Below are 14,471 nucleotides of genomic sequence, written 5' to 3' on the forward strand. Positions count from 1 at the left end.
GTTGTTTTGAAGAATTTAAGTCTTAAACTAACCAACAATTTAGCAAAATTCCTGTGTTGACACCAGCCAGATTCAAAGTTACCTTTGAATTAACCTGCTGAAAGTGGAGATCCTTCTGCTGCATCTCCTGAAGGCAGCGCTGCAGCTCCCTCTGAAGCTGGTTCTTCTCAGCTAAGGCAAGTCTGATTTCCTCTGGTGTCTCTGCACTGCCAGCAAGGCAGGCAGTCTCTAAAACCTTCAAAAATATTAGTCAAGGGGGTAAATGGTACAGGAAGTTTTCCAAACAATAAACATTCCAACACTAAATATCCACCTGGACCAGCAATAATTTCCTTCTCACAAGATCCATTCCTTCTCACAAGTGAACGACACATTTGCAGGAGTCTTTATTTGTAAAAAGCTACTTAAGCATTTTCAACCTAAATATTTCAACTAAAAGAACACAATAAAAAATTGCAATGAATTTTGAAAATAATTCCTGAAAGTGTGTGAAATTCACAAATGTATGTGAAGCACACAAATAAAGGAAAAAATCCTGAAAGCCAGGTGAATATAAAATATGCCATCCCTAAGCTGTTATGCAACCTATTTTCCTATTAAAATCATGAAATAAAGACTTCTACCACATGAAATATTTCAGAACTCAAAAAATATGACTGTTACCTTTTCCTTGTGATTTTAATCACAGAAAATGAACAGCATCTGAGACAAATTTGCCCAACTAAAACACTGCTTTTAGTGAAATGGAAAAGGAATATGGTTTACTTCCTTTGGCACAGAAAAGGCAAAGAAGAGTATTACTCTAAAATAACACTTTCCTTGATCCTTTAATAATAGTCTACAACAGTAGAGAGCAATTGCCAGACTGGGTCTCAGCTGTTGCCTTTCTAAATCTAGTATTTTGTTCCTGGCAGAAGCCAACCCCAGCTGCTTCAGGGGAAGGGCAAGAATACTGCCATTAGGCACATCTCTCCCTTCTCCCCCCAATTAGGTCCTATTTTTATCTGCAGCAATTAGAGATTGATTTAGGCTCTCAAGAATGAACTTTATTGGGCCTTTAAAATACGCTAGCATGAAGTACACAAATTCTGAAAACTATTGTCCATGTAAACGACCAAGTTCTTTTTTCATCCTCTTAAAAAAAAATGTGTCCCTGAAGACAGGCTGCAGCTACATCTGAAAAAATATTCATATTATCTCAAAGACCACATCCCTTTACTAGTTTTGTATTTGTGACCAAATGTCTCCTGTTCTGGGTTTACAAAAAGTGAGAGTGTGCTTCTCATTTCACTTACATCCCACAGCACTATTAGGTTGGGCTTTTTCTTTCTCCTTTCTTCTTAATATAAAAAATCCCTATATTTTTTTAATTTTCCTCTTACAAGTTTTTCTCTATCATGTTTTCTACTTCCCTCATTTGAAACCTCTTTATGCATTGCAATGTAATACTTCTGTGAAGCTGATGTGTACTGCAGATGACTTACACTCAATAACTGTCTTCTGTGCCTGTCTTCAACATGCAAACAACTTATTTGTTTTAGACTAGTTTCCTAAAAATAAGACACATACAAGTCACTTTGTCTATCTGTTCCCCCAATAATAATTTCAGCTCCTTTGCTTGGAATGGTTGCCACTTGCTGATTTGATGCCACCAACACTGACCTACAGCTGTAACTCACCAGCCTTCTATACTTCACTACCATGTGTTGTATAGTTCTCATTTGGGAACCAGGCTTCAAATTCAAAACAATAAACTGGTACAACTAGTTTTGTGCCTCCTGCTACATTCCATTTGTTTACCTTGACTGGGTAATTGCTGTCAGAGGAGACTGATTTCTTCACAATCATGTCTTGTTGCAGCTTCTGTAGCTCTGCAATCTGTTGCTCCTTCTCAGCAACTGTGGTTTGACACTGATTTCGCAGGGCCTGGGTCTCTGAGAGGAGGAGGGACTTTTCCATTCTGAAGAGAAAATAGTAGACCAGACATTAAATGATAATATACTGCACACAAGTCAATGAAAAGGATAAAGCTGTCCTCACTCTTATTTCTGAAATAAATAATGGTCTTTCAAGAACAGTTATATGGAAATACACAGCATTATATGAACAATATTCCGATACATATTCCATTTAAAAACATCTAACATCAATTAACATCACATTGGCTTAATTGGCTAACATTTGTTAACATAACAAATATTTCAGCTGCCTAAAATATAAGGTTGCAGTTGTGCAGAGCAATAGCACAAGTACCCTGCTGCAAGTACACCAGTTTGAAAATAAATATCCTCAACTTAGAAGACTGAAATAACCAAACAAACCATATCCCCAGAAATTACTGGCATACACAAGCAGGATCACAAAGGGCAGAAAAGTAACTTGAATCCTTTAGAATTCAATGCCATATATAGTTTTTAAGTGGAGGGGAAAAATGGAAAAAGACAATTCATGCTGCTCCCTGGTGAAGTCTACAAATTAGAATGAGGTTTGACTATTTCATGCTAAATTGCATGAAATTTGCTTGCTTAAATTTGCAAAGATAAATGTGGGGTTGACCTTTTGGTCTACATCCCCTCCCATAAAACCTTCTAGTATAGAAGTTATTATCATGCAGACTTAAATTAGAGATCTAGAAATTGCAGTACAGGCAATAAAACACAGTAAAGGCAGTAGGATCCTGCCTCCTGGCCTCAACTGTCTTTCCACTGCCACTTAAAAATGCCCACTGCCTTCTTTGAAACAGATCTCATGCAGCATTCCCAGGATTAGGCCCAGGGTGTCTCATTATTCATTTGTCACAGATGATGCAAGGTGTTAACAGTGCTGAAGTAGACTCTTGAATATGCAAATATAATAGTCCAATGGGAAATTAATTAAATTTTCAATATGTAATTGGGCCCAATATGCAACACCTCAAACATCTGAAAAAAAACCAAAACAAACAACAGATATGGGGGGGAAATGTTTAACCATATCAGTTGTTATTCTAAGAAGAGAACATGGTATCAAGCACTGAAAAAAGACACTTAGACTGTAGTTCCATACATCCAAGTCACCAAAGGAACAGAAAATATTCACTTCAGACTGAAACTTTGCATGAACAAGGAGACCATTACATAAAGAAACATGGAACAAAGACAACTCAGTGGAAGTTGTTTTTGCACATTGCAGAAATACTCTTACCCTACTTCCTCCTAAACTACACATAATTTTGGTTTTGTATCAGCTTAATGCCAGGCTGTGAAGTCACTGAAGAATTCCAAACAAGAGCCACAGGTATTATTTGTTAGTTTTAACATTCATACCTTAATCCAGCCAGCTCATTCTGGTAAGATGCAATCTCTCTCTCAGTTTCTGCTTGGAAGGCTTTTGTCTGCTGCAATGCCCTCTCCAGATCATCAACCTTTGTCTTCAGTTTTGCTATTTCAACAGCTGCAAGGCTGGCTCCTTCTTTAGCCTACATTTAATAAACATGATTAGTGAACTGGAATGAAAACTATATCGTAGAAATTCCATTAGTGCTAGAGTTCTAATTACAGAATAATATTTTTCCCCATTTGCTCCTGTTTAACAGGATAATGACCTCAACTCCCAAAATCCTAAGCATGCTTTGTCTTGCCACACAATGTTCTCTTCACACTCACAGAATCTACAAAGTTCAACCTCAAAATCCACAATGTCTCTAAGCATTCTCTGCACAAAAAAAAAAAATAAAAATGATGCAGCTAATTTAAACTTACCAATCTTTCCCTATCAATCTGAGGTGTATCCAAATTACTTTTAAAAGACCCTATCTCAATGATGCTGTTGCAACCCATGGGAAATGAAGCTGGGCCCTGTTTGGTTTCAGATTTTACCTTCTGATTGCTGAGCTCCTGCAGCAATTTGTCTCTGTCATCCTGAAGGCTGGCCATAGCCTTGGAAAATGCTTCAATCTGGTGAACATAATTCCCACATTCAGATGAGAGCCTGCTCATCTCCAGCTCACGACTGACTACGGTCCTACAGAGAGTTCCAACTGCATCAGCAATCTGATCAAGTGTAATCTTATCTGCAGCATCAAAACCAGCCCAATTCAGAAGAGGATTTTCTTTAAACATGCTGCTCAGATGTAATTTAAAGCCATTCAATGCAGCTTCAAGTTCATCTCCCTTCTTTTTTTCAGCCTGGAGTTCAGATGTGTATTTGCTCTGAAGTACCTTTAAGTCCTCTATTATTCTATCCCTATCATTTTGCAGAGCAGTCATTGCTTTCCCAAAGGCCTCATTTTGGGACCTCAGCTCAGTATTTTGAGATTGAATCTCTAACATCATCTTCTCTGCAAAAACACCAGGTTCATCTCCATGTTGCAGTGTCAAAAGAGTCTTACTGTGTTCCTCATCTGTACCCTGAGTATTTTTGCCTTTTGATTTCTGGAGTTCTTGAACCTTCTTCTGAAGATTTGCTTCATATTGTCCATTGAATACACACTCTTTTTTAGGGACACCACCATCAATTAGCAGTTTCTCTCCAGATTCAGAAGCAAGTTTCTCTTTGTTTAATGATGCAATTAAAGCTTCTAAATCATTTACTTTAGACACCAATTTTTTATTTTCCCGTTCCAAAGATACAGCAGCATCCTTCTGCAGCTCACTAGAAAGTTGCATTTCTTTTATTTGCTTTTGAAGATCATATTTTTCTTGTTCAAGGCTTTTAATACAGTCCAATTTCTGCTTCAGTAAGTCTTTCAGCTGATGGTCTTTCAGAGACAAAACTTGGTTAAGATCTTCCCTGTACTTTATCAGTTGGGCACTTAGCAATGCATTTTCAGAATGAAGATCATCTCTTTGATTGAGAAGGATCCTTAGTTCTTGTTTCAAAGCACTGTTCTCACTTGCATTGCCAACCAGAAGACTGTCCCGTTGATTTAAGACATCTTGGTGGAGATGTTCCAGCTCTTTGTATTTAGAAAACAGATCATCCCGATCATTCTGAAGAGAGGACATGGATTTTTTAAAGGCATCTATTTCACTGGCTATTGCAGCCTTATCTTGAACTGCTTTATCTGCTTTCATCTGGAGGTTCCTCAACTCATCCCTCATCCTCTGACAGGACTCCTCAGACTGTTGTCTCTCCAGCTGCAAAGACCTTAACTGAAGTTCATACTCTTTGATTTGGTCTCTGTGTTGAGTCTGTACCTGACTCAGATAGCCAGAAATTTCATCACCTTTTGAAGAAATCAGTAAGGAAATTTCCTTGTCTTTATTATTTAACATGATCTTCATTTGCTCAGAAATGGTAATCTGCTTTTGCAATTCAGCATTCATTTTTTCCTTCTCAGCTAGAAGCTCTTGCAATTCTTGCTCCTGCCTTGTAAAATGACTTTCCAGAGCTTTTATCTCCCTTCCTGCACTTTTACGGTTCTCTAGGAGATGTTTAAGAGAATTATTTTCTTTAAGGAGGGCCTGCAAAGCTGCTTCTTTTGACTGAAGAACACTCTCCAATTCTTGCTGCCTGTTAAAAAAAAATGCATTTTCTTCCTTTATTCTGCAGATCTCCTCATAGTTTTGTGTATCAGCAGATTTCTGCCTTGAGTACAGTTCATTTTTTGCTTCTTCTGCCACAGAATATTTGATATTCAATTCTTGAATCTGACTTATTTTGTCTTTCAGTTCCTCTTGTAAAGACATGATTCTCTTACTACTATTTTCTATCTGTCTCTCTTTATTTTGGATGGTCTCTTTGAACTGCATTTCCCAGGTTTTCATTTCAGTGATGACCCTGTCCCGGTCATCCTGAAGAGAGGACATACACTTGGTAAAAGCAGCTAATTGTGCCAAAGCTGCATTCAAATCTGCTTGAAGCTTCTTGTTTTGAGAGTCCTTCATGCTCATTTCTTTTTGCAAACCATGAATCTCACTAACTGCCCTATCTCTTTCTCTCTCAAGGGCACCATGTCTTTCCTCTAGGTTCAAAAATTCTCTTTTGTGAACTGATTTTAGCTGTTGAAGATTTATTTCCAATTCTCTCTCATATTCTTTCTTTTGAATTTCTAATTCATCTTCTTTCTTCTGAAGCTTTTTTCTCCAATTTAGATTCTCATCTGTAAGCCTCTCCACTTCATTCTTCGACTGATCCAACAAGTCCATCTGTGAAGAAAGCTTTGCCTTGAGATGCTGTACTTCTTCATAGGACTTTGCAAGCTTTTCTGACGTATTCCTTAAATCCTTTTCAAATTTTTCACTTTTTGACTGTGACAGTTTCACGGATCTTTCCAAATCTAGGATCATCTCCTGGAACTTTATAGAATCCTTTTGCAAATGGTTGATCTCCTGCTGTTTCTCCTTTAAGAGTTCTTGCAATTCTTTTGTTTTGTTTTTACTTCCATTATTACCCCTCTGAGCACTTTTCACCTTCTCCTCAAACATTTTTACAAGGTGTAACTGCTGCTGCTCTTTTTCTTTAACCATATTACATTTTTCTGCCTTTAATTCTTCCAGCTGCTGTAACAGCAAGTTATTCTGTACCTGTGCTGATTTCATGCTATCAGTAAGATTATCAACTTTTTTAACATGATTAAGCAATTCTGTCTCAAGAAATTCTCTCTCATTCTTGACTTTGTAAGAACTTTCTTGTACGTTTTCTAATTCTTCCTGTAACAGACATTTATCATCCTCTAAAATCTTAACTTTCTCATTTAGACTAACAATTTCTTGTGTAAGGCTTTTACATTCCATGTCCAGCTTTGTTAGACAATTACTTTTATGGTCCAAAGACTTTTCCGTTTCTTTTGCTTTTTCGGAAATCAAATTTATTTTTTCTTCTAGGACAAGCACATCTTGTTCTTTTTCAGAGAGTTGATCCTTTAACACATTAATGTCTTTTAGCAATGATTCATTTTCACACAATGCATCGTTGATTTTAGACTGCATATCATTCTGGTACACTTCCATTTGAACTTGGAGCTCTCCCAAAGCTGCTTTAGTTACGGTGATGTTGTTATGAAGGGTATCGTTTTCATTCTGAATTTTCTCTAAAGCCTGCTTTAAATTTTCCGAGGTTTGTTTCAGCTGTTCATTTTCCTCCATGAGCTGGTGATTCTGATCAGTGAGTTCATGAAGACGATCCTGGTGTTCCTGCATCCTTGCCTCTTGCTCACAGATCTGCCTTTCTGCCTTACTTTGTAACTCTTCGACTTCCATTCTCTTGGCTTCGCTGAGTTGTTTCAGTTGATTCTTAATAACCTCATTTTCACCAATCAGTTCTTGTAAATGTTTCTCAAGAGCCTCCTTTGCAGATTCTCCTTCCCTGAGCTTTTGAAGAGCCTCTTGCTTCTCTTTCCTAGCGAGATCAATAACTTGCCTCATATCTGCTATTTTACTACTGATATTCTCATAAGCCTGAAGCAGCGACTCATACTCCTGCTTTAATTCACTATGTTTTGCCTTCCATCCTGTTAATTCAACTGTCTGAGAATCTTTTAAGGTATTTAGTTGGCAAGAAAAGGCCTCTTTTTCCTGAACTATGGTCTCCATGGTGGATTTAAGACTTTCACATGCTGCAGTGAGGTTTTCATTTTCAGTCAGGAGTCTAGCATTTTCAGACACAAGGCTCTCCTCTTCAGGCAATGGAGAAACAGCACTTGAACTTTGGTTTTCTCTACCAAGCTCTAACAAGTGCTCAAGCATTCCTGTCTTGTTCACCAGTTCTTCCCTTTCCAACATCAGCTTATCAATCTGGTCTTTGAGATATTTATTTTCTCTCAGGGCTTCTTTACGTGATATTAAAGCTGCCTGTAATTTTCTCTGAAGGTGCTCTCTGGACTTCTCTTCTGCTGTAGCTCTTTGCTCTTGTGGTTTAGAATCAGCTACATTTGCACTTTTTACCTCAATCATTTGTGCTTGTTTCTGGATTTGACATTCTGTTTCTTCCCTCAGCTTAGTTCCTCCTAAGGACTCAGGAGCTTCCTGAGCTTCCTTAAGCTCTTTGCATGACCCCACAGGTCTACTCATCTCAGGCTTCTCATGCAGCACACGTAGCTCTACCAGAAGCTTTTTGTTTTCTTCACTGAGATGTTTCACCTCCTTGCTCATATTAAGTAGCTCCAAATTGGACTTTTCTAAACAACTGACAAGTTTCTCTCTTTCGCTCTTCATTTCTTCAAATGCTGTTTTGTAATGATGAGCCTCCTCTCGGCCCTCCTTCACAGCTTTGATTAGTGATTCCTTTTCCTGATCAAGTTTAGCTTTGACATCCGTAAGTGAAGAACGCAACGATTCTATCTCCTTGTTCTTTTCTGCAACCTCCTTCTTCACTTCAGTTCTCCATCTTTGCAGTTGCTCCTGGTTCATCTTGTGATCCTCTTCACTTTTTTTAGCAAGTGCTTCTTTCTCATTATTCACATGTTCAAGCACTCTCTGGATGTCCAGAACTTCAGCCTTAGATGCTTCCAGCTTTTTCTGTAGCTGCTTTATGTCCTCCAACCAGCTGCCCTTACATGGCTCCTGGTACTGCTCCTGCTGTCTCCAAGAGTTTAAGTTGACTGTTTCTTCTCTTTCATCACCAAATTCAGCTGATATTTTTCTCAACTCTTTCTTTAACATTTCTGTTTCCTCCCAAAGTTGTGCATAATTATTTCTTAGCTCTGCTAACTCTCTGTCTTCACTTGCCACTGAAGGGATCATGTTTTCTGTTTCTCTTAAGGATGCAACCTCAGATTTGCTTCTTTGCTTGTCTGATCCCAAATTCCTCGGGTCAGTTTCTTCTTCTCCCAGCACTGCCTTGGGTGCAGCCAGCTCCTTCCCTAGAGGATACTTTCCTAACTGATTCAAGTCGAGATCTTCACATTTTGTTTGAAGAACTTCCAGGAGTGCTTTATGTTCTTGTTTGAGATTCTCAAGGTAGGTTTTTTGTTCATCAAAACCTACTACAAGTTTATTGTGCTCTTCCCTCTCTTTCTGAAACTTTTCCATATCTTCTTTCCTGACCAAAAGCTCCCTCTCTAAAGCTTCTTTTTCTTTTCTCAATTGATTCATGACAGTGTAGGGGTCCAGACACTTCTTCCTGTCTCCAAGACATATATCAGGCTCTTCTGAACTGGATTTTTTCAACAATTCTTCCTTCTCCTTGACTTCAGACTTCACTCTTTCAAGATCTACAAGCAGCTGAGAACGTTCCGCTTCATACACATTTGCTTTTTCATCGAGCATAGATTGCATATGAGCAAGCATGCAGTTCTTTTCCTCTAAAGACTTTAGATTCTGCTCAAATAGATCTTGTTTTGCAGCAATAACATCATTAAGTTCTGCAATATTGCACTTCAGTTCCTCCAAATAAGAGGCTTTGGAAGACAAATTTTCAGTCAAATCACTTATTTTGGCATCTTTTTCTAAAAGCTGTTGCTTCAGAGCTCTAAGATGAGACTCAGAATCTTTATTTTGGACTTCAACTAGTTCCAGCTTCTCTGTTAACTCCTTAACTTTCTTTGACAACTCCTCTGCTCTTTTTTGCTCTTTTTCAATTTCTTCCTGTCCACTCTTTTCCAGCTTTCCAACTTTTTGCATTAAATCTCGTCTTATTATCAATGCTGCTTGAAGTTTCTTTTTCAGATTCTCTTTTTCCTTGCCCATTTTCTCCAGGTTAACCTGCATCTCCTCTTTTTCATTCATTAAATCTTTAAACACAGCTTCTCTACTGCTTAATGTACCCTGACTGTGTTCCAGTTCCTTCTTACAATCCTCAAGCTCTTGCATTACTCTCTCTAGCTCTCCCACAGAACTCTTATGAACAGCTTCCAGGTCTCGCAGTTTGGTATTTAATGTATTTCTCTCTTCAGAAAAATGCAGCATTTCATTAGACAACGACTCCATGACCTGGGTAACAGAAGAGTCCTTTTCTTTCAGTTGCTGGCTTAGACCAGAAATTAAATCCTTCTGCTGATTTACCTGGGAAGTTAAGTTTTTGATTAGTTGATCTTTTTCTCCCATTTCTTCAAGGAGACTTGCTACTTTTTTACCTTCACCTTGTAGGTTTTTTTGACTGGTTCTTACTATTTCTTCTGACTTATTTATCTTCTCCTGAAGAAATTCAACCTGCTTATTTATTTCTGCAAAAGACTCTTCCTTTTCTTGCAAGAGAGACTGTTGTTCACTTAATGTTTCCTTGACTGTGACCATTTCTTTTGACAGACATTCAATTTCAGATTTGTATTTGCCTTCCATCTTCTCCATATCACTCTGCAGCAACTCATTCTTCTCCTGAAGTGACTGCAGACTTTCTAATTCCTTTTTCATGGTGTCTATTTCTTTCTGTTTTTCTAAAAGTACCAGTTGCAATTGTTCTCCTTCTGTTTCTTTGCTCAAAATAGTGGTTATCAGACTGGAGAAGTCTTCCAACTGAATTTTACTATCAGTGAGCTGCAGTTCAGAATCTGAGGTCTGTGCCCTCGTTTCTTTACATAAAAGCCTACTACTAAGTAATGGAGATAAGGTTTGAGTTAATTTCTCTTTTATAAGATCCAGCTCTTGCTGCAAAGCCTGGATTTTCCTATCCTTGGATTTCATGTCACTTTCTAAACCACTCAATTGCTCAGTAAGATTATTATTTTGTACAGTTGCCCTATCAAGTTCCATCACCCACTTGTTTTCTGACTGGAGCAGACTTTGCTCTAGAGACTCTATTTTATGTTCCAACTTAGAAAGTTCTTCACCCTTCACACTAACCTGCATCTGTAACTTCTCTTTTTCAGTCTTCATCTGCAGCTTGACAGCATCTATCTGCATTCTTGAATAATTCTCACTGGTTTCCAGCTTTTCATTGATTTCTCGAAGCTCTTCCAGTTTCTTTTGCAATTGATTTTGCAACTCGGTAAGTCGAGTGTTTTCAGCCACCAGTTTATCAGCATCTTCCTGTAAAAGACTTTTTTCTTTCTCTAAAGACTCCACCTGGCACTGCAGACTGCCTACTAGAAGCTCGTTGTCATGGCATTCTTGAGATGATCTGGAATTTACATTGTTCAACTCTAACTTCAAACACTCAATGTTATCTGCCTGCTCAGCGCACATCACACGCAGAGACTCCACAGCCACGTCTTTTTGCTGCAGTTCTTCTTCCTGTGTCCTTATCTGGTCTAGTGCTTTTTGGTGCTCAATTTTAAGAGAGTCAAGTTCAATTGTCAAAGAATCAATTTTCTTCTGATTAATATCAACCTCATTCGTCAGAACACCAACGTTGCCATCTGCCAGCTGTATCCTCATGTCTTTTTCCTTTAAAGAATTAAGCAGCCCAGCAATAACTTCTTCTTTTTTCCCGAGAGCTGCATTCAACTCAGTTCTCAGTTCACTCTGTGCTTCCATTTTCTCCTGAAGAGATAAAAAGGCATTTTCCTTCTCGTTGACTAGTTCTTTGGATTTCTGTAGCTCCTGGGTTAGTTCAAGTACCTGATTTCGGAGCTGAGTAATTAGATGTGTCTTCTCTTCATCATTCCCAGCTTTCTCCTTCAGAGTTGTGATAAGATTTTTATTTTCCATAAGAGATGACTCCTTTTCTGATAACGACTGGTCCAAGTCCATTATTACATTCTTCTGATGTTGTATGTCTTTTTGTAAATTAACTTTCACTTCCTCCAGCTCTACCACTTGCTTCTTTAAGACCTCACATTCATTCTCTTTCTCTTGAAGCTGTGTCTTTAAAGTCTCAGTAGACAATGACATATTGTTGATGGTTAACTCTTTTTCTGAAACAAGCACTTTTAATTGTTTTGTTTCAGAGGATAAAAGCTCCAACTGTTTCTGCAGCAAAACAGAAGATTCCTGTACCTCAGAAAGTTGTGCTTTTAAACTGATGTATTCATCTAATTTTTGTTTTAAAGATTCATCCTTCTGTATAATTGAATCATTCAACTGGGATGATTTTTCTGTCACATTTTTAAGTTGAAATTGAAGGTCAGAAATTACCTGCATATTCTCAGACAGTTGAACCCTAAGTACATCAGACTCTTCAGATTTATTTTTTAATAACTTTAATTCTTGGACTTGCCTCTTACATTCATTTTCTTTTTCCTGCATTGCATGTCTAAGCTGGCTGGCTTCAAAACCTAGGGTTTGTATTTGGTTTTGCAGATCAGAAATGATTTGCATATACTGCCCTTCTCCTGCAGTTTTACTATCCTTCATTTGCTGAATCAAAGCCTCCTTTTCAGAAAGGAGAGTTTCTTTTTCACCAAAGACAATTTTTAAGTTCTCTTTTTCAAGCAACAGGCCATCAATTTGGTCTTTCAGAGCTAAAATATTATGACTTTGTTGGGACAAGTGTGAGGTTAAAGCAGCCACTTCATCTGACTTTTTCTTCACCGTAACAGTCAAGGTTTCAACCTCTACTTTCAATTTTTCATTCTCCAGAGCTGCCGTGTGTGCTTGTTGCCTCACTGAAGTTATTTCAGACTGTTGCTGTACCAGCTGTGACTGAAGCACTTCACATTCACATGACTTCTCACTCAACAGGCTTGCAAAGTCCTGCTTTTCATGCTTGAGCACATCCACCTCTTTGCTTAGCAGCTGTAGCTGATTATTTAACATTGTACTTTCTTCCATTTTTTCAGAAACTTGCCTATGAAGCTTCTCAAGTTCTAAACCCTGACTTTTTACAGTCAGGTCTCTTTCTTCTACCAACTGAGATAACTTTGTTTTTTCATCTTTAAGTTTTTTAACTTCATCCTGCAACTCCACAACACAAGATTTGCTCTCTTCCATTTCCTTACGTAATGAATCACTTTGAAGGATTTTCTCTTCTAGAGACCTGTTGGCAGCTTCAAAATCCAAAGTTATGCTCTGAATTTGTTCCTGCAGGAGTAAGTTCTTTTCATTACTATGGCTGATCTCTTGGATCAAGCTACTACATTCAGATAACTTATTATTTAACATTTCATCTTTCTTTATTTCTTTGTCCTTTGTATCCTTCAGCTCAATGAGAAGTGATTGCATTTGTTCCTGCAACTGTTGTGTCTGTTCCTTGCTTTCAAACAACTGACCAGCCAGCAAATCACACTCCTTTGTTTTCTCCTGCAGCTGTTCTGCAACTGAATTTTCTTTTTGCTTGGCAAGTATTGACAGTTGTTCAACCTCTTTTGCCAGAGTCTTTTTATCACCATTTAGTACTGAAAGAGTTTTTTCATACTCAGCAGCACTAAGAGAAAACTTATTCTCTATTTCTGCCACAGCCTGCATTTTCTGTAACAATTCACTCTCTTTTGCATCCAGGAGTTTCGACAAATTCTCATTTTCACTCATTAGTTGTTCCTTCTCTTTTTTCACCATATCCATACTTTTTTTTAGATATTCATTTGCTTTTATTTGCTCTGCCAGTTTTTCTTCCTTCCCTTCGAGATCTGCCTGCAATTGTTTATTAGCTGAAACCTTCTCCTGTGTCTCTATTTCCATCTTGTTAATTTGTTTATGTATTTCATCTAATTGGTTATTGAGTTCTTTGCAACATGTCTCCTTGGCTTTCAGATCTTCAGTTAATTTAAGTTTACTCTCTTCATTTTGCTGCTCCAAAACCCCAAGCTTCTGCTCTAATGAAATAACACACTCTTGTTTCTCTTGTAATTCTTTTTTAATTGTTTCCTGGTGTTCAGTATTTTCTATAAGCTTCCTAGATAACTCAGCCAGCTCTTCATCTCTTTTAGCATTTTCCAAAACCAGTTTGTTGTATGAATCTTTAATTGATTTCAACTCGTTTTCAAGTGTCTGTGCCTTACTCTCTTTCTCTTTAAGCAAGTTGTTCCATTTTTCCTTTAGAGTATTGCTTTCCTCAAGCTGGGATTTCAAGTGTTCAGTTTCTTTTCTTTGCTTATCCTCTGCTTCTTGTAGCTTTTCAGATGATTTACTAAGTTGTTCTTTCAGCAAAGTAATCTGTGATTCACACTCTGCAAGTTTGTTATGGTAGGCAACATTGTTGGCCTTGATTTCAGACCGGAGATCCTTAATCATGATGCTGTTCTCACTGCTTTGTCTTATTAATTCCTCATTTTCTTTGGTTTTAGCTTCACTCTCAACTCTAACTCTTTCTAGCTCTAGTCTCAGGGTATTACTTTCCTCAGAAAGGACAGATATCTTCATGCTTGCATCTCTTACATCAGCTGTTTGTACTTCCTTCAGTAAATGAGTTTCTCTCTCAGCCTTTGATAAAACCTCTTCCATCCCTCTAATATCTTCCTCTTTGCATTGCACTTGTTGCTTCAGAATGAGAACCTGCTCAGAATATTCTGTCATATTCAAAGACAGGACAGACATCTCCCTGTCTTTTTCTGCCAGTGTTTCTTTAAGGTTATCAATTTCTCTTTCCCGTTTCTGGAGGTCTTGAATAAGCTGAGATCTTTCTTCTAAATGGCTGGTGTTCAATTTGTCAAGCTCTTCATTTGTCTGGTCCAGATCCAGCTGCATGGACTCTACCACACCATCTTGCTTCAATGTCTAAACACCAAAAAAATAATG

The 14,471-nt window shown here is 37.9% G+C and overlaps 2 protein-coding genes across 2 annotated transcripts in view; both read right to left on the reverse strand.

Moving 5' to 3' along the window:
- The window catches only part of LOC104397484 (golgin subfamily B member 1-like), a 40,195-nt gene extending 38,759 nt beyond the window's left edge, over positions 1–1,436 (reverse strand). The window contains exons 1-2 of the mRNA XM_010007445.1: positions 1,383–1,436; positions 83–235 (exon numbers count right to left, since the gene is read on the reverse strand). Coding sequence (XP_010005747.1) covers positions 83–235; positions 1,383–1,436 — 207 coding nt within the window. The remainder of the gene's footprint in view (positions 1–82; positions 236–1,382) is intronic.
- A 250-nt stretch (positions 1,437–1,686) lies between these two features.
- LOC104397486 (golgin subfamily B member 1-like) overlaps positions 1,687–14,471 on the reverse strand; it is a 31,593-nt gene continuing 18,808 nt past the window's right edge. Inside the window, exons 20-24 of the mRNA XM_010007446.1 lie at positions 13,098–14,450; positions 6,507–12,818; positions 3,741–6,392; positions 3,306–3,457; positions 1,687–1,960 (exon numbers count right to left, since the gene is read on the reverse strand). Coding sequence (XP_010005748.1) covers positions 1,687–1,960; positions 3,306–3,457; positions 3,741–6,392; positions 6,507–12,818; positions 13,098–14,450 — 10,743 coding nt within the window. The remainder of the gene's footprint in view (positions 1,961–3,305; positions 3,458–3,740; positions 6,393–6,506; positions 12,819–13,097; positions 14,451–14,471) is intronic.

Source organism: Chaetura pelagica, unplaced genomic scaffold, assembly GCF_000747805.2.
Source record: "Chaetura pelagica isolate M959 unplaced genomic scaffold, ChaPel_1.0 scaffold401, whole genome shotgun sequence".
Taxonomy (NCBI): domain Eukaryota; kingdom Metazoa; phylum Chordata; class Aves; order Apodiformes; family Apodidae; genus Chaetura; species Chaetura pelagica.